This window comes from Vipera ursinii, assembly GCF_947247035.1.
Source record: "Vipera ursinii genome assembly, chromosome: 2".
NCBI classification, from domain to species: domain Eukaryota; kingdom Metazoa; phylum Chordata; class Lepidosauria; order Squamata; family Viperidae; genus Vipera; species Vipera ursinii.
The window spans coordinates 98,602,042-98,627,895 of record NC_139513.1 but is presented as its reverse complement, the minus strand read 5'-3'; the positions used below and the strand labels follow the sequence as shown (position 1 = coordinate 98,627,895).

The 25,854-nt window shown below is 44.0% G+C and overlaps 2 protein-coding genes across 2 annotated transcripts in view; both read right to left on the bottom strand.

Moving 5' to 3' along the window:
* The window catches only part of HTR4 (5-hydroxytryptamine receptor 4), a gene marked incomplete at both ends in the record, with an annotated part of 299,591 nt that extends 298,731 nt beyond the window's left edge, over positions 1–860 (bottom strand). The window contains one exon of the mRNA XM_083353379.1: positions 853–860. Within this exon, the coding sequence (XP_083209505.1) occupies positions 853–860 (8 nt within the window). The remainder of the gene's footprint in view (positions 1–852) is intronic.
* A 366-nt stretch (positions 861–1,226) lies between these two features.
* Positions 1,227–25,351, bottom strand: LOC310634840 (sulfate transporter-like; the record flags this gene model as incomplete). The annotated part of the gene is made up of 5 exons (XM_083353376.1): positions 1,227–2,828; positions 3,319–3,943; positions 21,097–21,602; positions 24,084–24,455; positions 25,118–25,351. 5 exons carry the CDS (start codon positions 25,349–25,351, stop codon positions 1,227–1,229), a joined length of 3,339 nt encoding a protein of 1,112 aa, XP_083209502.1.
* Between the last annotated feature and the right edge of the window lie 503 nt (positions 25,352–25,854).

Below are 25,854 nucleotides of genomic sequence, written 5' to 3'. Positions count from 1 at the left end.
TTTATCTGTAAGATTATATAATGCTCTCTACTATCCAATAGAAGATTCTTTTCCTTGGGTAAAAGCTATATTACTTCACATTTCCTTTCTGAACAAATACCAACTTTCCCCTTCTCTTCTGACTCTCTCTATTCAAGAACAGGTTCAGCCTGTTGGTGCCAGTTAAAAGGATTTCTGGTAGAGTTTCCTCTTTGCTTGATAGTTTAGCAAAGCCAGTTTGGTCAGATAAGAGAATGCCTCTCAAGGGAAACCAATGGCCTGAACTGTTATGATATAATACAACAACTAAAGACATGTTCCATTCCTGAGCACAGCTATAGTGCTAACAATGTTTAGGCTTATAAAAATGAATGAGGCTACTCATGGACAATGGCTTTCTTTCACTAGAATCAGCCATTTTTAAAGCATGGGTAGGCAACTGGTCATTCTCCAGATGCATTGGATCAGAGATCTATCATCCCTGACCAATCTTAATGGCTAAGGTTGATGGGACTTGTAGTCCTTAATTCTTGTAGGTGCCAGTTGTCTATTCTCTATCAGGCTTATGTTCTATCTCCTACCACTTGTTTTTCTTTATAGATAATCTATAACATAGCAAAGCAAGTCTAGAAACATTCATGGCGATATATACTGCTCAAAAAAATAAAGGGAACACTTAAACAACACAATGTACTGTATTTAATAGTAGGATATCTTATTTTCTGTTCCCTTTATTTTTTTCAGCAGTATACATTTTTATTTGTAGGGAGTGTCTTCTTAAATTGACAGAGCCATTGAAAGACTATAAAGCTGCACTATCAGTTTCAGACCCTGACTTTCTTGAGTTGCATATGTACAGTAGGTCAGACTCACCACTTCATGATTCCCAACCTATCTATATATTCATTATTGTTTTGTTGATTAAATACTGGCCCCGCTTCATGCAGGATTAAAATATAATTAAGCTCCTACTTTGAAGGTCTTCCTTTCTTGCCCTTTCATAGTTGCTTAAGTAAAGAAATTAAGCAGCTTTTCCCACATCGTTTTATCTTCATAGCAGGGACAAAGATTATGTGGTAATGTAACAACAGAGTGTAATTATTCTCTGGAATGAAAAGGCCACCATCTTAGCTTGTCACAACTGAAACACATGTTATCTTAGGTTATTGGCAGCCAGGCCTTTTTCTTCTTGATAAAATAACTATTAAACTAGTTCCTCAAAAGTTCACATCCTGCTTCATGCAGGCCTAGAGGGGTTCCTCCAGACTCAAGGCTATTGGAACATCCTCAGTTTCTGGTCCAAAGACATTTGTTACCGCCACACTGTCTGTCTGTTGAGTTTGACCCTGTTTCTCTGCAAACTGCACAGCAGCATGTATGCTATGGAATGAGAGCAACTCTGGATCCTGCATCCCAGTAAGCCAGCCTCCTGCCTGGAGCAAACGCCGTATGGATGGGTTACAATTGGCCAGCAGGACCTGTATACCGATCTTCTTGTAATCTTGACGCATCTCCTTCAGCAAACTAAGGCCTACACTGTCTATAAATTGCATGGCTCCACAATCAATGATCAAAGTATGCATATCTATCGAGACATCAAGAGCATCTGCTGAAGCCTTTGGAGTCTTGGTTCCCCTTAGGCAATTCAACTTGGAGGAAAAACAATTTTGATTTTTGGTTAGGTTTGCTTTAGCTTGAGCTTTTTGTTGTAGCGCAGCAACTAGGCAGGGATTCACGCCTGTTTTCTGGAAAAGTGAGTTTTTGAAGTAGTCTTTGTTTGCATAGTAAAGAGAAGTATCAAAGCGGAAGATCTTGATGTTTGCAATGCTACTGATCCTCTTGTAAGTGAACTGATCCTCATAGATTTCAGAGTCGTTCACCTTACCTAGAAGGGTGGCTCGGGGCCGCTGGGTGCGGAAGATGATGCACAGCAGGGCAAAGCAGACTCCTATCAGAAGGCCCAGTTCTGTGGAGATCAGAGATGAGGACAGCATGGTTACCCACCAGACTATGGTGTCTATTTTGCTGATCCGCCACATCTTGGGTACATCAGCAAATTTCCGCAATCCTCCCCTGAGATTAACAATTGTAATCACACCCAAGATGCATGTTTGCAGTGAATAGAAGAGAGGTGCAATCCACAATAATACCAGGAGCAATGCAGCTGAAGATATCAAGCTTGATATTTGAGTATGGCATCCTGTTGATTCTTTCAGCAGGGTTTTTGATAAGGCTGCACAGGAAGCAAAGCAGTAGAAGAAAGATGGGATCAGATTTCCCATCCCAAGAGCAATCATCTCTTGGTTGGCTTGGACAGGATAACCATGCTTCTTGCCGAATATTTCTGACAGTGAGACTGTCATAGCAAAACCAATGATGGCAATAGGTAGAGCATCAACTGCCAGATTTGGCACTAGGCTCAGATCTGGGACAGCAGGTGGTTTGAAACCGGTGGGAATTGTACCACAAATTTTAGATTTGTATCTATTATTGAAGTTAAGGAAATGTGACAGGAGTGTGGCTCCAATTACCACCAGGAGTTCCATAGGAAATGGAGCCTTCATTTTGTCCTTAAATAAATTGTTGATTTCCTTTACTGGCACAATTAGAATTAAAGCCACCAGGCTGGTGACCAAATCACAGATGTTGGTCTTCCCAATGTATCTAAAGATGTCAATCCATGTTAAAATAAGGGAGCCAATTCCATCATGCCGAGGGATCTTCAGTCCAAACAGAAGATTCATTTGGGAAGTGAGAATGGTAAGGGAGGACCCTGTCACAAACCCACTCAGAAGAGGTTCTGAGAGATATATTGATATGAAGCCCATCTGGAAGACCCCTAGAATAATCTGAAAGGAAAAGTAAATGGAATTCATGATTCAGAAATAAATGCAATGAAAAGTAAGGTGATAGATCTAAACTTGCATTTTTTGTCTGTTATTACTAGTTATAGAATTTGACTGTGACAAGTTAGATGTCAGATCTGGAACAAACAAGAGTTTGATAAAATATTAGAAAGAACAAATTTTCAAAAACAGTCTGTAAACTCAGACATACTATAGGGCTCACAATGATTGAAATCATATTAAAGTATTTGAAATAAATAAATGCAAAAGCTGCCAAAATCAATCCTCAGGACAATTAAATGCATGCTATTAAAGTCCTGGATAGCCTATGGATTTCATGTAGAGATACACTTGTTCGTACAAGAAGGAGCATTAATTTTTTTCGCTTTGAAGACTCTTCAGAACACTAAATATAAAGGCTTTTTTTTGCTCATACTAGGTAGATAGACACATAGAAAGAAATTCTTTTAAAAGAAAGATTAATTTATCTTACCTGATAAAGCCCAACCAAAAAAGTTAGAGTGGTTGCCACTGTGATTGCATAACAGCCTCTGTTACAGGTAACCGTACCATTCATTGTGGCATTGGCCATGAGATCTGTATCCATGTCCAAATCATATCCTGCTAGAGTAAGTTGCCGGTTTACTGACTCTCCAATCATCAAGCAAAGGACCCCAAAGGAACCGACACAATTATGGCGTGAGGTAGCCATGGCAAAGTAAATAATAGCACAGAAGAAGTTGGTATAGAGCCCATAAATGGGATCCTGGCTTGCAAGGATGGCATAGGAGATTGACTGAGGGATAGAAACAACTCCTACCAACAAGCCTGAGATGACATCCCCCAGCAGATGTTCCTTGACGTTGTAACGAGGAAGCCACTTGGTTACTGGGAACAACTGATGAAAGAGGGTGAGGACACTTTGTTGGTTGCAATTGCAGTTCTCTTTGGATTTTGTGAAAAGCTTCTTGATGCTGAAGCCTGATTTTTCGAATTCTTCGAGTTTGACAGGTATATAGGAAGACGATTGTGAAGACTGTGAAGAAGGCAAACTGGGTGTGTCGTTGCTGTTCTCGGACTTTTGAGTGGCAGTGCCACCTTCCATGACTCCAAAGTAGCTGAAAAGAGGATGCACAGATATTTGTAAAGCAGAGTGCCTGACTTAGATACAGGGGCAGTTGAATATTAATCTGATGATGCATTGCTGCACTGTTATTACAGAAGCTATATTGTTATATCTGTCTGAAAATAAAAAGGGAACTATTCAACCATAAAAAGTCAGCACTAAAATTTTGAACATAAAGGTTGCTTCTACATGTTAACTTAGATGTATTCATCATGTGTGTTGGTTGTCAACAAAACCTCTAGTATCCTGTACTCACAGCACCATCAGAGGGCATACATTAAACTCCCAAATAATTTTTTTTATTTTTTTTTCCTTTTCAAAGGTATTTTAAATCTCAGAAGATTGTCAAATTTCATGAGATTTTGTTCTCAGCAATCTCTCAGATGACTCTACAATCTCTTAAAAACATACAAAAGAAATTGCTTGACACCCTACTAGTTTTAACAATGCTGAGATTTAAACCATTTAATTTTAATGGTATTATTACCATCATCATTGTTTGAGAACACCTGAGCTATTGTACAAGATTAAAAAGGTTGATAACCTTTTTCCTACATCCCAAACCTTTTTAAAGCATTTGCAATAGTATAAAACAAAAACATTAGGAACGTTTAAATATGTATATTCAGTTTATACCGGTCCAAGTGGTCCCAGCATGATAGGAATCAGATTTTTTTTATCACAGTCTAAATCTGTCCTTCTGCAAGATTATTTAGCAAACTGTTTAGGTGGTTTGAGAGTATTTGCCCCAGATGGGTTGAATTTCCTTTTATTGCCACTCAACACGAATGTCCAACATGTTTTTTTTAAGAGTAATATTTGCTAAGAGAACCAGTTTGGTGTAATATTTAATGCACCAGGCTAACAATTGGGAAAACATAGAAATGTAGTAATAGACTCTGAAGTTTTCTTGGTAAGGTTTTTTGGAAGTAGTTTGTTGTGGTCTTCTTCCACGACAAGTCCTGCCTTAGCAGAGCTAGCTCTAGGCTGAGGCCGAATGGGTAGCAGCCTAAGGACAGCAAATTTTAGTGGGTGGCAAAATTGAAACAACTTTTGAAAAACACAAAAAAGTGAGAAGCAGTAGCAGTGTCCTCCATAAGCCAGCATGCTGACTGAAAGATCAAATATAATATTGCAGAATTATGGCCATATAACAACAATGAGAGATGAGGTAATTAAAATTCCTGTGTATATAAGGTTTAAATGTCTGAGGGGAAAAAATGTCTGAGGCTGAAAAAAAAATGAGAGAGGCACCTTTTTGAAATTCCTGACAAAAATTGGAAGATGTAGTGGACACCTGGATATGAATTTGCCCACATTGCCAAATTTCTGGAGCCAGCCATGCACCTTAGGCATGAAGCCAGCTGGATAACTCTGGGCCAGTGTCTCTCTGTCTTTGTCTCTCTCTGTGTCTCTGTCTTTCTGTCTCTCTCTCTCCCCCTCTCCTAGGAAGAAGAAACCACTTCCAAAAAAACCTTACCAAGAAAACTTCAGAGTCTGTTACTACATTTCTATAGCATGTGTTCATTAAACATTTGCCTTGTTTCTCCATATTAAGAAATCTTAAGACTAAATAATGTGTGGGTATGTGTGTGCGTCCACACAGATATAGATACTCTCATGCATGTTACCGTAAGAGTAACAATAACAGCGCAGAATTCCTGCAGGAAAAAATAGTATGACCACAATAGAGCCCAAAATTTCTGTCGCTAAGTGAGACATTCGTTAAGTGAGTTTTGCCCCATTTTATAAGCTTTCTTGCCACAGTTGTTAAGTGAATTACTGCAGTTGTTAAGTTAGTAACACGGTTGTTAAGTGAACGTGGCTTCGCCATTGATTTTGCTGGTCAGAAAAATCACAAAAGGTGATCACATGACACCAGGACACTGCAACCATCATAAATACGCGTCAGTTGCCAAGGATCTGAATTTTGATCATGTGACCATGGGGATGCTGCCAACGGTCCTAAGTGTGAAAAATCATATGTTGCTTTTTGCAATGACTTTGTAACTTCAAACGGTCACTAAGTGAACCACTGTAAGTCAAGGATTACCTGTAGGGTCTTCTGGTCTTCGGGAAAAAGAATCCCCCATGTAAAATTCCAATAAATAACTTATACTAAAAAGTCGAACAAGTAATTTTAAAAGCTATGTGTTCAGTAATCAATTACATATTGCTTCTAAGGCTCTTTCTTTCCTCCCAGTGCTGAAAAAAATATCTATACATTCTATAATTTATAGAACTTGATCTAGAGAAATATGCTATTTTTCCTTTTGCAACCTCTGTAAATCTTCCAGCAGCCCAGGAATGGGCATGTGTATTTTCTAATCTAGACCTTAATGCTGATTTTTTTTCACTTCTGCCTTTTAGTTTCCTGAAGTTGGGCTTGCTTTCTGAAAAAGCCTGTATGATGGTTTGAATGGTGTTTGAAAATAGATGAGTGTCTTTCCCTATCTATTCTCTGTGTATTTATTTTTTTTAAAAAAATCCTCAGTACTGTATATGGATGCATATACACAGAAAAAAATATGCAAAGAATTTATTGAAAGCACAGGATGGCAGGAAATATAACACAACTGGATCATATTCTGAAATGTGTATAAATGTTTATTGAATGAACATATTATCTGAGATCAATTGTTTAACTTTTAAGCAGTGCTAATTTCTATGTTTTCTGTACAGTTTAATTTTTTATATAGTTTAAATTTAGGCATATATTGAGGAACAATACTTATTACAGTCACTTTTAGCAGAATTTATATAAGATCTTTACAGTTTTCTTTTAAAGACTATGTGAGAATAATCATACAGGCCAGTGATAAGTTACCTGTTGCCTATTAAGTGGCTCTTCTTTTCAGAATAATACAAAGAAAATTTTGTTTGGCTTCTTTGTATCTCCACTGGTGATCTTCCATTTTATTTATACAGTCTGCTCTAATGGGGCAGAACTCTAAACCAGCTCTAAATCAAATAACAGCTTTAAACACCTTGCTGTACACTAGCAATTTCATTTCTGAAAGAGCTTCATGTATCTCTAAGCCAGGGGTCAGCAACTTGAAACAGTGAAAGAGCCACTCGGAACCGGTTCCCTCACAAAAGGAAAAACTGGGAGCCGCAAAAAATGTGTTCACATGCACATACATGCGCGCATGCGCAGAACAGGGTTTGACTGAAGAGTGGAGCCAAGGCGAGATATGCACCTACCCTGCATATTTGAATTGATTGATTGAACTTTTTTAGTCCCACTTTTTTGGGGGGGGGGACTGCACATGGCAGAGGACTGGGAGCCGCAGGAGATGGCTGAATGAGCTGCATGCGGCTCCGTAGCCGCGGGTTGCAGACCTGTGCTCTAAGCTAAATGACCACTCCTTGTAGTTGCAGCCATTGCAGTGTCCACCAATTACATGATTGCAATTTGGGCTCTTGACAACTGGCCTACGTTTACAATGGCCATAACATCCTGCAGTCATGTGATCACCCTTCACAACTTTCAGTGCTGGCTTCTGATAATCAGAATAGAGCTGGAAGGGACCTTCAAAGTCTTCTAGTCAACCCCCTGCTCAAGCAGGAGACCCTATACCATTTCAGACAGGTGACTGTCCAGTCTCTTCTTAAAAACCTCCAGTGATGAAGACCCCAAACTTCTGACAGCAAAAGCTGTTCCATTGGTTAATTGACCTCACAGTTAGGAAGTTCTGCCTTAATTCCAGGTTGCTTCTTTTCTTGATTAGTTTCCATCCATTGTGTCTTGTCCTGCTGTCTGGTGCTTTGGAAAACAAGTAAGGTCAGTGGCGATCCTACGATGTTGCTCCTAATAATCATGCAGGATTCGTTTTATAGGAAATGGAACCGCCACAACTGCTATCATAAGTCAGCATGATCACGTGACATTGCACTTCATGATCACATGGCTTAGTAACAGAGTTCCCTGTCCCAATTACTGTTGTTAAGTGAGGATCCGCTGTATGGAAGAAGATTGATGTATAATCTGAAATTCTTACTTTACCATGAACCTTGAAAAAGCTATTCATTTCTGCCTGCCTCTCTCACCCCAGCAATGAAGAAGACAATAATTGTAACTTACCTTCTGGGATGGTTATAAAGTTTGCAAGTCAATAATGTTTATAATGCAATTTGAACACTTGAAAATGCTATAAAAAAACTTTGTGTACGGTACTGATGAAATAGTCTTTGTAATTTTCCTTACTTGAAGAAAAATTGTAAGACATCTTCATTTTTATTTTTTTTATTTTTTTTGGGGGGGGGTTGACATGAAAGAATTCTTCCATGAGAGTACTAAGCCTGAAGTATTTTTGACTGATTGTTCTGTGGAAATGCAGAAGGTAGAAACTTCCCACAGAATGTCTATGTGTATAAAGTTTAACATTGCCCCAAAAAACATAGACTACTTTCTGAAATCTGCCATCCATCTGGTAAACTTGCATGATTCATTTTTCTCATCATGCACATGTATACATAATCCAAACTAGACTGTGTTGTCTCTCTGTGTGATATAATATATGTGGGTATATGCATAATTCTGTATGTATGTATGTATGTATGTATTTATTTATTTATTTATTTATTTATTTATTTATTTATGTCATATTTATGTAGTGTATATTGGAGGTGGTGACCCTTTGAGAGCTGTATGCAACGAAATTTCAATTAGTGTACATTCAGAGTGACAATAAAGTTATTCTAATTCTATTCTATTCTATTCTATTCTATTCTATTCTATTCTATTCTATTCTATTCTATTCTATTCTATTCTATTCATCATCATGCACAGGTTAGGCCATGCATAGTTAGAACATGATAACAACATGTAAATCTTTATATTGCTGAAACCTTTATTCCCAATCTAGAATTCACTACCTCCATATCCACATTTTAATTGAAACCATTTTTACCTATGTTGCCTTTATTTATTCACCAACTGCAGGAACTATCCTAAATCCGTGTTAGTAAGCTACATGCAAGAGTTTTCTTTATCCTCAGCTTAAGAATGATTAATAATCAGCTTGTATAGCTTAAAAAAATGAGAATAGTGATTCACATTCTGCAATATGTGTTACCCATATAATCAATTAGATCAAGAGTGGAACAGAAGCATTTTCTTGCTCAAGTATACCTTGATCTATGTACTTATTTGGTGGCATCCAGCAATAATTATTAATACCCTTCTCCTCTCAAATTTAAATTTCAGAGACTTTGGAGAAGCTGCATTCTCTAAAAGTCTTTCTTTCTGTGTGCGTGTGTGAGAGAGAGAGGGGGGAGAGAGGGAGGGAGGGAGGGAGAGAGAGAGAGAGGAGAGAGAGAGAGAGAGAGGGAGAGAGAGAGAGAGAGAGAGAGAGAGAGAGAGAGAGAGAGAGAGAGAGAGAGAGAGAGAGAGAGAGAGAGAGAGAGAACAATCATCACCAACAACTTTCTTCAAAGCAAAATTAAAGCTGCTGAAATTGCCTGGGGCAGTTCATCCCACAAAGCATCTTGCTGGATAGTAATGGAGAAGAAATCAAACTCTATAAAGATTCAAACCTGTGCTCTTTGCCTTCTTCTTTCCTTGAACTGAATCCCATATTGATAGGAAGAGAGGAATGGTCTTGGGTTCACTTCAGTAGGCTTTTTATCTACCTCCATATAATTGCCACTAATTTGCCCATCCACATTTGCTTGTATTTTGAAAACAAACATCATTTAAGTGGAATATTTTTACAGAAACTTCTCCCCGAGCCTTAATGATTCTTTTAAAAATTTAAGCAATAATAGGGAGGATGATCCGCCCATCAGGATCTCCAGAACTTTGTTTGCAAAACAAAAAGAGCTGCTAGTGCACATTTTTCTTTTGAACCCTCTTAATTTCCCAAGTCTTGTTTTAGGAAAAGGGAAAACAGGAAGGTGATTTGATCAATACACAACAGTGTGGGTGACATGAGGAGCCAAAGGGAATAAGTGAAAAAAGAAATTAAAAAGTTACACTAAAAGGCCAAAAATTAAAAACTGAAATGGTGACTAGATTTAAATAAATTTGCTTTTCATATGGAGTTTTTTCAGAGGTCTTTGGTGCATTAATTTTTCAGCCCAAGAAATTACAAATATTAATGCACTCATCCAGACTAATACGTTAATTTTCCAATGTTTTCCAATAACAAACCTATTACGCTATGGCAGGATCTGGATTAATGTCTTGTGCTGCATTGATTTCTAGGTATTAGGATTTATGGATATTAAATGAACAGCAGGATTCATTATGAAAGTGATTTTTCCAGTTCTATGAAAACATTTTTACCACAAATTAATAAACATTGTCTTAAAAGATGGTGCATAAATTTACTTGCAATATCACTAATACACGTAATTTCGGTACAAAAGGTTATAATTTACATAGCATAATTTTACTAGGTTGGCACACCATCTAAATTTTTCTTTATGGTTAACTTTTGGTGGCTTGCTGCAGTTTTGAAAGGATCCATGATACAAAAATCACCAGTGAAATTAATCAGGATTAGATGCCAAATTATGCTCCTAGAACTGTAGAAGCGTCTTGGATGAGAAGTGAAGCATCTTCAAGGAAAAACAAAGAAAGGTCAGACATTAATGCCTCTTGAAAAAGTACCTTTGAGACAACCATGACCGGGATGACTGAGAATCTCCATTTATGCTCCAAGACATTTTGTGAATCCTTGAACCTGATATTCTTTCTTTCTTTCTCTCTCTCTTTCTTTCTTTCTTTCTTTCTTTCTTTCTTTCTTTCTTTCTTTCTTTCTTTCTTTCTTTCTTTCCTCCTTCCCTCCTTCCTCTTTCTTTCTTTCTTTCTTTCTTTCTTTCTTTCTTTCTTTCTTTCTTTCTTTTTTTCCATTTTCTTTTGCAAGTTGTCTGGACAAGTTTACTTAAAAGAGAAAAAGAATAATAGCCCAGGGAATATGTAACCCACTCCACCAGAGTAGAGGAGTATACAACTGCCTAAAAATATGTTTTTTGCTTCCTAATTTAAAAGCCTTGCATTTGGATACCAAGCATGCCTGATGAAAATAATATTTCATAATGCTTTACTGCGTCTATGAGGACATCTAGAGGAAGTTCTCTGAAAATTCTAATAGCTTAAATCAAAAGTAGCCAAATCCACACGATTGTAGTTAAATGGATAAGGAAATTGATAATTTAATCCCACATCTTTTGTTTCTTCTTGAGAGAGCATGACAATCTTTCAGAGAATGTTTGCAACTTTGCCACAGTGGGAGTGGTCAGTTACTAAAATATTTTAACCGGTTGAATTATTCTTTATTAATCCTTCTAGCCTAGCAGTGCAACTCACCTTTGTCCTCACCCCAGGTATCTGAGCACATTTCCAAATAAAGGACAGAGTTATAGACCCCACTGTTTGTATTTTATAAATCTATCCACTGTTATCCCCAGACATTCTTTAAAAGCAAGGCCATATTAGAGGCAGGTGCTTTACTGTATGCTTTCACTGATATTTTATTAAGTGAGTTTTTTTAACAATAGCAATAGCACTTAGACTTACGTACCACTCCGTAGAGCTCTGGCTGAGCAGTTTACAGAGTCAGCCTATTGCCTCCAAAAATATGGGTCCTCATTTTAACAACCTCAGAAGGTTGGAAGGAGGGGGTCACTTTCAAGCTCTGCCAGGATCAAACTCCAAACTGTGGGCACAGTTTGCCTGCAATGCTGCACTCTACCACTGTGTCACCAGGGCTCTAACAAACAGGAGAAACGGGTCTGGTGAACCCCCCAAAAAAGCGGTGTACCTTTTTAATGTACCTTTTTAAAAATCTTATTAAAAATGAACAAACTCTGTGCCACATTAGATTTCCAACTCTTCTTCTGATAGTAAGTACCTAGAGTGTAGGGTTCTACACTTCAGATCCTGTTCAAGATTCTTCTCAGAACCAAATGTGATTTGATTTGCAGAGATAATGTACATATGCAATGTCAAAATTGTTGAAGGACAATATAAAGGACAAGCTCTCGATGTTTCCCTTCCATTAGTCCATGGCCATAAGGAAGCTGAAGCCTTCTAAAATACCCTTGCATGAAAGTCATACTTTCCCATGCAAACAAATCAGCTCCTGTTGAGATATAGGTATATTTTGCACGCAACCAAACATGAGATATGCAGAGGAGAAGGCAAAAATGTTTAACCTTTTCCCAACCCACCGTTCTTTATATCATGTGAAATACTTCCTCCAACTTGTATTTCTTATTTTGGGGCAACAGCTCAGAGAGCATTTTGTAGCAGCAGAAATGAAATGTCAAGCTGCAACCTGCTTTTCTTCTTGAGCTTTGTTTCCTGAAACTTGAATCTGTGCAATCCAATGCTTAATTCTCCTTCTGAGTTTACAAGTGTCCCAGTGGTAAAGAATGCTGTTCCAGGGGTGTCTTTGGGAAATAAAGTTTACGAGGACAAACCCACACAGAAGAAAAATACTGTTTCATCATTATGCCGGGAGTAAGCAGAAAATTTGGTGAAACATTTAATTTAGGAAATCAAATCCTCGCTCTGGAGTCCACTTATTTGATAAATCTGCGGTGAAATGAATGTATTAGTGACCGAAAGAACTGAAAAACATCACGAGAATCATGCTGCTTTCTTAATGCTGCACGCTCGACTCTCCAAGCATGACTCCCAGAATTTTGAATTGCAGCTTTCCTTAATTTCCCATCAAAACTTTTTAAAAGTCTACTTAAAGCAAATGTATATTATCAGAAGAAAATTTGTGAATACATACAATGTTTGTTGAATTATTGTTACTTCAACATCTTGTTCAACTTTTGTTGAAACATATAATTTTCTAGAGGAAACCTGGAGGCACATCGGCCATGGCAACTTCTTCAGAGCATTAACAGCTGACTAGAACTTTATCACTCGGGTCTCTTGGAGAAAATATTTGCCATTATTTCTGGTTTCAATTCTGTTTAGTAGTCATTGTAGACTTTCATCTATAAAGTTCTGTTTTCTTTAATATCGTGTTTTTAGCATGAGCTACAGTTTCTTGTGGGACGCGGTGACTCAGTGGGACACGGTGACTGAGTGGGACGTGGTGGCTCAGTGGGTTAGGATGCTGAGCTTGTTGATCAGAAGGTCGGCAGTTTGGCGGGCTGAATCCCGAGTGCCGCGTAACAGAGTGAGCACCTGTTACTCATCCCAGCTTCTGCCAACCTAGCAGTTCAAAAGCACATAAAAATGCAAGTAGAGAAATAGGGACCACTACGGTGGGAAGGTAATAGCGTTCCGTGCGCCTTTGGCATCTAGTCATGCCAGCCACATGACCACGGAGTCGTCCTCGGACAAGCGCTGGCTCTTCGGCTTTGAAACGGAGATGAACACCGGCCCCCTAGAGTCAGAAACAACTAGCACGCATGTGCGAGGGAACCTTTACCTTTACCTTTTACAGTTTCTCAGAATCAGGCAGTAATGGGGTTTTTTCAGGTGAAACTATGAAACTACTTTTCTGCCAGGTTCTTAACTCCAATACATGAGGTTCTAGTGTTAAAGCAACGTTTTCTCCTTTATCAGCAGTCCATGGCATTTTCAAAGGCTATACAATCTGATGTACTTTTTCACTCATTCTATTGGTATCACAATCAAGTGACCTCTAATGAGAGGGATCGCCTTCCCATTGGGTTCCTAGGCATTCTGCTCTGTTAACATGGTGGGGGCTTCACCTCCTTTCCAGGGAAGAGCTGGATATAGCTGCTCAAAACCTCTAGCTCTCTAAAGACATTTCTGTACATTGGGGAAACAAAACAACCACTTCATAAATGCATGGTAGGACATAGGAGAACAAACCCTTCAGGACAAAATTCTGCAATCCATCTGAAGGCAGCAAAGTCCAAATTTTGGAAAAAGAGGATGACTGGTGTGAAAGAGGGTTCAAAGAGGGGTCATCTACATCAAAATTAAATGGCCCTCTCTCAACAGAGGGGGAAGTATATGACATCATCTATCTCCAGTCTACCACACAGTCCTTTTAGTAGTTCCAAAAAGGCTCCATACCCATTTGCACCGGTCAGGTGACCTTGAGGACACAGATAAACCTCCAAGTGGCCTCAACGACTCTCGCTAAAAGAAAGCAAATCACCAGCTGTCTACAAGGAATATAAATCCTTCCATTGCCCACCATCCAATCAGAGCTGAAGAAGCTTCTTGGACAAGAAGTGAAACGTCTTCAAAGAAAAACAAGGAAGTACAGTTGCCTCTTGAAAAAACACCTTTGGGGCAACCATGATCTGGATGACTGAGAATCTCCAAAGATTCACGAAAGACAGTTCACCAGGCTACCAACCTAAAGGTGAATGAATTGTCCAGAGCATCACTTTGCTTACCTGTTCTTCACCATGCTTGGAAGGTGCTGGATTTTGAAATATCCATCTTTTCTGTTTCTGCTTTATCCAACATCACCCAAACCCATCAATCAGTTAACTGGTAGGCTTATGTAGGAGATGTTGGGGTTTAAGTATAGATTTAGCACTCTTTTCCAAATACTGTCCCTCTGCAAGCCAAATGATTAGTGGGGGAGAAGAATTTTGAAGGAACAATAGACCTGCCCTCAGTCCCTGCCTACTCAGCAACTACCAGTAGGAATTAGCAAGTTCTAATACACATGCTGTTCTTTTTCAATCTAATTATCTTCTGATAAAGCAGCAGAGGTTGGTCAGCCATCTGTTAAAACCTACCATCTTCTCAAGACCCTACCTCATGCTATCCTGATTGATTCCTTATTAGCTGTTGCCTGTGACATTTAAGCAAGGGAGGCAGATTTAAAGGTAGAAGTGGGACTGATTGCCTACATATGCTAATAATGTCAGCACCATTCAGGATTAAGCCAAAATAGAGGCAATGGATGCAGAATGCAACTTGGCAGCAAATGTTATGCTGGATGGAAAGAACTTTAACATATCAGTAGAAATGGCTTATGTACTATGTGCCAGAAGGAGTGCCAAATCAGTGCCTTCCAAGCATTTTGGAGAACTCTCATCATTCCTACCATTCTTACCATTGGCTGAGCCGTTGGGACTCAATGAAAATATAATCCAGAGCATTTGGAAGGTACTAGACAAGACTGATCTTGATAATGACAGAATTTTACTGGCCTTTCCCAATCTAGACACTTCAAAATATGCTGTGTTATTTTTTTTTAGTATTACTAAGCAATATTAGAACAGAATAGAATAACAGAATTGGAAGGGACCTTGGAGGTCTTCTACTCCAACCCCCTGCTCAGGCAGGAAACTCTATACCATTTCAGACAAATGGGTATCCAATTTCTTCTTAAAAACCTCCAGAATAAAGATTTTCTGCCCATAGACTCTTTAAAAAAAATAAACCATAGGTAAAGTATTGTTCTTTTTGCAATGTCAAAGCTTATTTTAGCATGCTATAAGCAGTATTATATAAATCAATACCTTAAACAAATATAGAGCAAAGGGTTTTAACCTAACACACCTGTCTATGTTATATAATTTCTTCACCCAAGACCGGATCAACCCAGGAGTGAGTTCATAAGATTTTTATCTCGCTTGGAATCTTTGGCAACCAGACTTGGAGAACTTCTAGTTAAGCTGTCTATGAGATAAGCTGTCTTCCAGCTAGAAAATAATGGAAGATATCTGAAGGAGGACAGGGAGAAGGAGAAGCAGACTACACATTTCCCATTAGCATATTCTTGAATGTTAAATCATCAGGTCTTATAGAAAGAAATATCTCAGAGGGAGGTGGGGTCCCAGGGAGGGGTGGGGAGTGGGATAGTACATGCCTATGGTGAAGTTTGCAGTAGGGCAGAGACTGGACTATTTGGGGGCTGGAAGTACACATTATCTTTAAACACAAGGTTGGAGACTGCTATTAATTCTGTGTTTTATAATATTGCATAAAAGGACCATTTTCCATTGGTTTTCATCTAAGAGGGGTGATACAATAGTAGTAATTAAAAAATAATGTTGAAACGTTTCATTTAGATGAATAGTTCACTAGTGGAATTCGATTTTTGCTTCTTCTATTGTAGTCTTTTACACGATAGTCCATATCCTTCATATGAACTCACTAAACCTGGCCAGGGTGTGTATTCAGTTTGTTTAAAGTCACTAAAGCTTGCCTAACCTGGAAGACATCCTTATTTTTATTTTATTGGTGTACCACCCACTTTTCAAGATTCAACAACAGTAAAACTGTCACGAAAACATAAGCATAAAATCATAAAAACTGCATTAAAATAAAAGCATAAAAGCAAAGTCATCACCTGTAACATGAAAAAATATAGACTAGAATAGAGCTGGAAGGGACCTTGGAGGTCTTCTAGTCCAGCCCCCTGCTCAAGCAGGAGAACTTATACTGTCCCAGACAAGTGAATGTCCAATCTCTTCTTGAAAATCTCCAGAGATGGAGTGCTCACAATTTCTGGGGGTGAGCTGTTCTAATGTATTGCCCTGTTCACCGCCCTGAGTCCTTCGGGAGAAGGGTGGTATAGAAATCAAATTATTAAATTAAATTAAATTAATGGTTCAACACTGGAGGTTTTTAAGAAGAGACTGGACAGCCATTTGCCTGAAATGGTATAAGGTTTCCTGCCTGAGCAGGGGGTTGGACTAGATGACCTCCAAGGTCCCTTCCAACTTTATTATTATTATTATTATTATTATTATTATTATTATTATTATTATTATTATTATTATTATTATTATTATTATTATTATTATTGTCCTCACTGTCAGGAAATTTCTCCTTAATTCCAGGTTGCTTCTATCTTTGATCAGTTTCCAACCATTGTTTCTCTTCCATCCTTCTGGTGCTTTGGTGAATAACGTGATCCCCTCTTCCTTGTGGCAGCCCCTCAGATACTGGAATACTGCTATCATGTCTCCCCTATTTCTTCTCTTCTTTAGACTAGCCAAACCCAAGTCCCATAGCCGTTCTTCATATGTTTTAGTCTCCAGGCCTTTGATCATCTTAGCTCTTCTCTGAACTTTTTCCAAGGTTTCAACATCTTTTTTGTGGTATGGTGACCAAAATTGGCTGCAGTATTCCAGGTGTGGTCTTACTAGGGTTTTATAAAGTGGTACTAGTACTTTGCGTGATCTTGATTTTATAACATCCAGCATTTTCCATTACGTTTTGCTAAGTGTTATGCAGGAAGAGAAGGACCATATCCTTTCACGGGTGATCCACATGAATGACCTATGCCATTTCAATATTATAAGCAGGTCTCAAATGATACTGAAAGTAATCCAGATTATCACAGTATCAGCTGTACATAAATCTATTTTATGAAAAAGGAGAAGTTTTGGATCACACAGAAATTATCCATAGTCTCTGGATCAAGAGAGGACTTTTTCAGAAAGGGAGACTCCTCCTGCCTTCTTCAAGATGTTGGGTACAACAACTTCTTTCAGAAAAGGCATGGCCACCACTGTATTAGAGGTGACAGCTCAAACAAGGCAGGAGGTAAAGGGATCTAATTCACAAATGGCTTTCATAGTATTGAGGACTTTGTCCATTTCCTCATATTCCATAGGATCAAAGTAATCCCATATATCAGGGGTGTCAAACTCAATTTCATTGAGGGCCACATCAACATTGCGGTTGCCCTCAGGGGGCTGGGTGGGTATGGCCAAGGTGGGCATGTCCTACTGGGTGGGCGTGGCTAGAGTGCATATGGCCTACTGGGTGGGCATGGCCAGCTCTACATCATTCGCATCAAGGGTGCCTATGGGGGCCTGGGCAGGAGTGGGACAGATCTGAGGGTCTCTGGCAGAAGAAGGGTCTCTGGGCCAGGGCCAAGGCAGTGGGGGCTGTTCCCTCACTGTTTCCAGGATGGCTTCGCGGGCCACATGAAACCACTTCATGGTCCAGATCCGCCCCCCAGGCCTTGTGTTTGACATGTCTGCCATATATTATTGAAAAATGCTGTCCCAATTATCTTAAACAACTTTGTCCATGGGGAATCCAACTCAGAGTAAATGCAAACAAATTGAATCTCAAGGTCCTTACAAATATGACACAGAAGCATTTACAGAGATTTTGCTTTATTTATTTAACATAATTTCTAACATCTCCAGGCGACTCTGACCAAGTTGTACATCAATAAATGACATACAAATAAAAGAGTAGGAAAAGCAATACTGGGATAAAAGAGCCTTGGTGGAGCAGTGGGCTAATGCCTCCTTAAGTAACACCAGCTGCCTGCAATTAGTGCAGGTTCGCGTCCCACCAGGCTCAAGGTTATAAGGGGCTATTTAGGCCATTCAGTCCAACATCCAGTTCTGTGCAAGAATCTTGGGGACTGTCTCTCCCCAGTTATTCCTATTAACTCAGCCTTCCATCCTTCCGAGGTAGGTAAAATGAGGACCCAGATTGTTGGGGGCAATAAGCTGTCTTTGTAATAATGCCGCTGGGGCCCCCCGAAAGCCCTAATAAGCAGGCATATACATAGAATGAAGGCTATTGCTATTGTCATGGAATCATATTGGATTCTATGATGGCGGCGCCTGGATTGGCTGCGACTGCATTGGCTCTCGAAGGTAAAAAGTTTTGGGAGGGATATTAAGGGATATAGGAAGGTTTAAATGTGTTTGAGCAACTTGGTGGAAATAAGTGTCATAGTTCCGATAAATGAGACAGTTCAAACAAAATTCAGGCATTGTTTATCTAATAAGTCTCAATGAAAGGAAGCATTGGAACTCAAGGAGAGATGCCAGAATCTGAAATCTCCTTCCCCAAGCCCACTACACCACCCAACAATTCCACCCTTTATTTACACGTCATAAATCACATTATCCAATCAGTTTTACATATGAAGTTTCACTTCCTTTCCTGTGTGTGGGTTATTTCTTATCTTCTGAAAACATCCGGTTGACATTTCCACCCCTTCAATTTCAGAGAGAAGCAGTTAAAGCAACTCCCCTCCGCCCTGTGCGTGCCCACAGAGAGGGCCTCCTCAGGGTGCCTCCAGTCAGGGAATGTCGACTGGTGGCCCCCAGGGGGAGGGCCTTCTCTGTGGGTGCCCCGGCACTATAGAACCAACTGCCGGTTGAGCTCCGGATGGCATCGGACCTCCGATCCTTCCGTCGCGGGTTGAAGACCCACTTGTTTGAGTTATCTGGTCTGGCCTGAAGGGGAATATGGGTTTTTTAATTGGTTTTATCATTTTACTATTGTTGTATTTTAATTGGGCATGGTTTAATTTTCTTTTAATTTTTGTATACCTATTTATATATGCCCTGTGAACCGCCCTGAGTCCCTAGGGAGAAGGGCGGTATAGAAATCCAATAAATGAAATGAAAATGAAAAGGCTGCTTCTTATATTGTCAGTGCAAAAACATGTCAATGTTTGCAGCATTGACATCCGTCCCCCCTTACAAAAACAACAGATCCTGTAATGCAAACAAACACAAGTTAAGAGCTGGCTTTTGGTTTGTTGGGGTGTTTTTCATAAAACTTTTTGATAAGTCTGTCAGCTTTCACATCGCTAGTTTTCACCCAATTAGCTTAAGACAATGGGTATCCCTTCCATTGTACTAGGTACTGCAATTTTCCCTTAAAGATTCTAGAGTCAAGAATATGTTTCACTTCATAATGGGTCTGACCCACTACTACGAGGGGTCCAGGTGCCTTCTTAGGGGAAGGTCTTAAAGTGGAGGCCTGAAAAGTTTTCAGTAAGCTACAATGGAAAACCAGGTGAATTTTTCCCAAAAGTCTGGGTTTCAGGGCCCGTCCGACGATTCACCCAAACAAATGAAACCGGAACGGGAGCTGGTTCTTCTAAGCCACGTTTATTGCTTCATAAACAAGAGCCCGAAGATTGATGAAGTCAGCGTTGATTTTACAGCACAATCAACGCTGCTAAATAGCCAGTAACGGCAACACCCTCCACCACACCCTTAATTATTCCACCACGCCCACACCTAACTTAACTACCACCCCCTACAGTATCCACCCTTTGGCACCCGCCCCACCACCATTGCAGCCGGTAAGCCACCCCCCAGCCCAAACCCTCCTTTCCCCCAGAGCTCCGCATACTTTCCTTTTCCCCCTCATCTCTCCAGTCTCTCCAGTCCGACGAGGGCTGTGCCTCGAGCCCCTCCCTAACTCGCCGGCAGTCTCCACCTCCCCTTGAACCCTCCTGGCACCCGTCCTTGTCCTGCCGTTTGAGTTGCTCCTTGGCCCTCTGGTCTTTTGCTCTGCGACGGCATTCTTGCCCTTCCCCCCAGCTCCCAAATGTCAGCTGGCCGCTCCATGGCCTTGCACGCCAACCGCACTCCCTCCCGACTTGCTGATCACTTCCGGGAGTCGGCAAGAGCGGCGCGGCGCTGTGGAATGTGCTGGCAAGCGGGCCCCAGGCTGGGAGGCTGCAGCCGATGCCTCGTGGTCGCTGCTCTCCGTTCCAGGCGCCACCGAGGGAGGAAGAGCGAGGAAGAAGCCGCCGGGAGTCCCTGGAAGCCGGTAGGTTGCTTTTTGGCTTCCCCGGACGTTGGGCGGGCGGTTGCTGAGGCGCGGAGAAGGCCGAGCGTTGTCCCGGCCTTCTAGGAAGATGCGGGCACTGGCGCTTGACTCTGGGGCCTGGCGGGGCGCTCCGCGGCCACCGGCGGTGATTTTCGGGCCCGGGCAGGCCGCTCCGCGGCCCCTCCGTATGTCGGGCATGCCAGGCCCGACATGCCGCCCCCCCTACCAAGGGTCTACCTGCAGATGTAGAGAACACGGTTAAAGAATCATTCACTGCGCAAATTCTCCCATGTCCCCTACCCCCCGGCCTGCTAGGATGGGCTCGATGGAATGCTCGGACCAAACGTGGAGCATGGACATTTTCCCGTGACACCCACGTAGCCTCCTCCACCGGGTACCCCTTCCACCGAAGGAGATACTGTATACCGCCCCTCCGTACCCTGGAGTCCAACACCTCTTGCACCTCGTACTGGTCAGCGTGAACCGGTCCGGGGCCCCCCTCCCCTGCCGCCGTAGTAGCTGCTGGAGCGGGTTTCAGCAGACTGCTATGGAACACCGGGTGGATCTTACCCAAGAATTTAGGCAACCGCAGTCGCACCGTCACCGGGTTTACCACCTGCACTACCCGGAACGGCCCGAGGTATTTGGGCCCCAGCTTACGGCACGGAACCTGTAACCGTAAGTACTTGGTGGACAAGTAAACTAGATCCCCCACCCGCGGCGTAGCAAAAGGTTTCCGCTTCTTGTCCGCCTGTGTTTTGGCTGCCGTAGCAGACCGGTCCAATGCTTCCTTTGCCGCCCCCCAGGCGGCCGTGATCTGACGCATCCAGTCCTGCGGTGAACACGAAGACCCCTCCTCCTGAAGGCATTCAGCAAAGGGAACGAATTCATGACCCGTGACCACCCGAAAAGGAGAGAAGCCAGTGCTACTATGGACGGCGTTATTGTACGCCACCTCAGCTAGCGCTAACAGGTCTACCCAATCCGTCTGCCGAAAAGAGACGTAGCTTCGCAGATAACGTTCAACGGCAGCGTTGGCTCGTTCTGCGGCCCCGTTGGTGCTGGGGTGATAAGCCGTACTCAGACCCTGCGACGAGCCGATGTGACGCAGGAAGTCTCTCCAAAATCGAGCCGTGAACTGCACCCCTCTGTCGGAAATTACACGTCGCGGCACTCCATGTAGTCTGTATATCTGCGTGAGGAACAACCAAGCTAGTCGACGAGCCGATGGTAACCCCTTACACGGAACAAAGTGTGCCTGTTTGGAAAACAGGTCGACCACTGTCCAAATAACGGTGTGACCCTTGCTCTCTGGGAGGTCCACAACGAAGTCCATGGCGATATCTTGCCATGGCCGAGACGGGTCAGCTACTTGTTGCAAAAGTCCCAAAGGCTTCCCGACCTGGGGCTTTGTAGTAGCACAGACATGACAACGCCGCACATACTCCTCGATGTCACTCTTCATGCGGGGCCACCAAAATTGACGGCGTGCCAGATGCAAGGTCTTTACAAACCCGAAATGTCCCGCCTGTTTGGTGTCATGACAACCATGCAGAACACGTGGCCGCACAGATTCAGGTACATACAATCGTGTACCATGCCACGCCAGACCGTCCCGCATAGACAATAGTCCCGGATTACTCCGTAACCAAGCGTCCTCCTGTAAGGCCCTTTGGATGGTCTGGTTCAAATTCTCCTCCGTCACCCGTCCAGCACTCTCTGAAGCATCCCCCGCCTCCACCAGTGTCGGGATAAGCGCCTGCACCACCTCCTCCCTCTTGCTGTCAAACTGTGGCATGCGGGATAGGGCATCCGCCAGAAAGTTTCGACCCCCCGGCACATACTTCAGCACAAACCTGAAGCGACGGAAGTATAGAGCCCACCTGACATGCTTGGGCGACAGGCGGCGAGGGGTTTGTAGGGCCTCCAGGTTTTTATGGTCCGTCCACAGTTCAAATGGACGGGAGGCCCCTTCCAGGAGGTGTCGCCAAGTCTCTAAGGCCCAACGGACCGCAAAAGCCTCCTTCTCCCACACTGCCCAGGCCCGTTCCGTGGGAGTCAGTTTCTTGGAAGCGTAAGCACACGGCTGTAGGACCCCGGCACTACTCCGCTGAAGAAGGACGGCCCCAAGGGCAACATCGCTCGCGTCCGCCTGTACGACATAGGCCAGTTCGTGGTCGGGGTGTCGCAAAACGGGCTCTTTAGCGAAGAGGGACTTCAGTTCCTCAAATGCCCGCTGGCACGCTGTGGACCACTCCAACTTAAGCCCTGGACGTGGACGTGTCTTTAATTGTCGTGTGCGCAGAAGATCTGTTAACGGCAGGGCGATGGCCGCGAAACGTGGGATGAACTGTCTGTAGAAGTTGGCAAAGCCACGGAAACTTTGCAACTGTCGACGAGTTCGCGGAGGCTGCCACTGTTGAATGGCGTGTACTTTTCTAGGATCCATCTCCACTCCTGCCGCCGATATACGATACCCAAGGTAGTCCAGCTGGGCCCTATGGAACTCACACTTGGACAGTTTAACATAGAGCTGCGCTTCCAATAGTCTAGTCAACACCTGGCGTACTAGGAGTACATGCTCCTCCAATGTGTCCGAGTAAATTAGGATGTCGTCTAAGTACACCAGAACTCCCCGATACAGGAACTCATGCAGGACCTGATTGATCAATTGCATGAATACAGCCGGAGCTCCCTGTAGGCCAAACGGCATCACTCGGAACTGGAAGCTACCAAGGGGGCAATTAAACGCAGTCTTCCACTCGTCCCCTGCTTTGACCCTCACCCGGTAGTAGGCTTCTCTCAGGTCCAATTTAGTAAACACCCGGCCTGTTGCCAAATGGGCCAGCAGGTCCTTCATCAAAGGAAGGGGATAGAGGTGCTCCACGCACACCGCGTTAACCCCCCGGTAGTCCACACACAAGCGCAAGCCCCCATCCTTCTTCTCGCGGAAGAGCACTGGCGCCGCCACCCGAGATCGGGCTGGTTGGATAAACCCCCTCTCCAAGTTCTTATCTATGTACCGCCGTAACTCCTGCATCTCCTTCGGGGACATGGCGTACATACGGGGTTTAGGCAGTCTGGCACCAGGTTCAAACTCGATGGCACAATCCGTCGGCCGGTGGGGTGGTAACGAATCGCACTCCCGCTCATTGAAGACGTCCATTAAGTCGGAATAAACTCGGGGCACATGCACCATCGAGTCATCCGCAACCCCGCAAACCTTCTCCCGTGACCCTATGTCCTCCGGCCCCAGGAAAGAATGGTGGAGAGGGGGCTCGGGGCCCAAACCCACCCGGAGATGGCGACAACCTCCCTCCCACCAAATCGTGGGACCCCATTTATCAAGCCACGTAAGGCCCAGGATAACAGCTTCAGTCATAGAGGGCACCACAATGAAACGCAAAGTCTCCCAGTGGGCCCCCAACTCCAGCCGGACTGGTTCGGTAACATGGGTGATAGGGGCTTCCCCCAGGAGCGACCCATCCACTTGCTGGAAGCGAAGGGGGGTTACCAGGCGTTGCATCCGGATACCCACTGCAGCCGCTGTTTTCCGGTTGATAAGACACCGGGTGCTCCCAGAATCGACCAAAGCCCTAACTGGCCGCCTTTGCCCAGACACTGGGCTCACCAACACCACCGGGAACGCGAAGGGACACACCGGGGCGCTTACCATCGGATCCTCCTCCAGCTCCAGATCCTCAAGGTCCTCTGGTGGTGTGGGCTGGGTGGTTACGGGTCCGGTCGCCAAGGGAGTAGTCACCCGCCGGTCGTCATCGACTGCCTGATAAGCAGTCCGGGACCGCTCCGAAGTCTTCCTAGTGGACAAAGCCCGTGTCGAGGTCGCAGGGGGAGCCATTCGGGCTGGCGGGAGCGGGCATTCAGCCGCCCGATGACCTGGCTGGTCACACCGGAAACACCTGATACCAGAACGTGGTGGCTGTACGGAGGGGGCTTTGGACGCCAACAAGCCAGGCCGCTCCTCCACCTTCTTTTCGGCCGGCCTACGGGCTCCGGTTGCCCCCTCAGGTCGTCCTCGAATATCCTGCAAGCCAATGTCCAACTCAACAGCCACCCGGTACCAGTCCTGCAGACGGGCCGGCACCCCCCTTACCACACAAGCTCGTCGCAGGGCACTGTCCAGTCCTGCCTTGAAGTGGTGCACAAGAAGGCGTTCAGGCCATGACCGTAACCTCCCGGCCACTTTCCGGAACTCCCCAACATATCGCACCGCTGGTCTTCCTTGCTGGCGCAGATCCAACACTTCGGCCTCGGCGCGGAGCACCCGTGAGATATCTTCAAAACGGGCCCGTAGAGCCTCCAGGAAAAGACCAAGGTCCCCGAGCTCACGGGCATGATCGCCGTATAAGTCGGCCGCCCAGACCGTGGCCTCTCCTTGAAGACACGCCGTCACGGCCACTACCATTGCTCACTGGGACGTATAGGCTGGTCCGTACTGGTCCATATGATTAATCACCTGGCCCAGAAACATCGCCAAACGGTCTGGATGACCATCATACGCCGCAGTCAGGGTCGGAGGGCCCCACTGCAGCCCTGGACCCCAAGGACCCAGCGGCACCCCCTGGATTGGAGCCCCCCATCTGGTCGTGACGGTTGTTGTCTCGGTCTTCCAGTCACGCTGTCCCAAGGAGCCGTGCCACTCGGCACTGCCGTTGCGGGAGCCGGGACCCCAGGACCTCTACGAACCTCAGGCTGACGGACTGGCCCCTGATACCTTGGGCTGTCCATACGGAAGCGGGGCGGACTAGACCGCCGGGCAGGGGCCCTTGGGAGGGACCACTGCCCCTGGTCTGACTCTTCTGGAACAGTCCAAAACTCAGGCTCCCGGCCCCTCACCTCCCCGAACCGCTCTCTGAGTACCTCCATAGTACGGCTGCCCGGAGCGGTGGAGTAGCTCCATTCTTCACTGCTGTCCTCCATGTAACACCGCTCCCTCCACTCTGTAGACGCACCTTTAGGCCGGGCCACCTGGCCTTGGCCGAGTCCTCTATAGTCCCCATCAGAGTGTGGCCACCGATCACTGCTGCGACCCCTCACTCCAGCCTCCTGAGGTCCCGGACCAGGGCCGTCGAGTGGGGGAGGCCTTTCCTTCCGCCGCACCGAGGGCAACGCCTCCTCCCCCACTTCTACCGACTCCAGGAGCCCAGCCGCAGCTCCAGCTTCCTCCTGCTCCCCAACCAGCGGCGCAGAATCCTCTGTACCTTCTGCCATAGCAAACACCCAGGAAGAACTCTCCACAAAGGTTAAAGGAACGCTGACTTACTTTCAGGGCCCGTCCGACGATTCACCCAAACAAATGAAACCGGAACGGGAGCTGGTTCTTCTAAGCCACGTTTATTGCTTCATAAACAAGAGCCCGAAGATTGATGAAGTCAGCGTTGATTTTACAGCACAATCAACGCTGCTAAATAGCCAGTAACGGC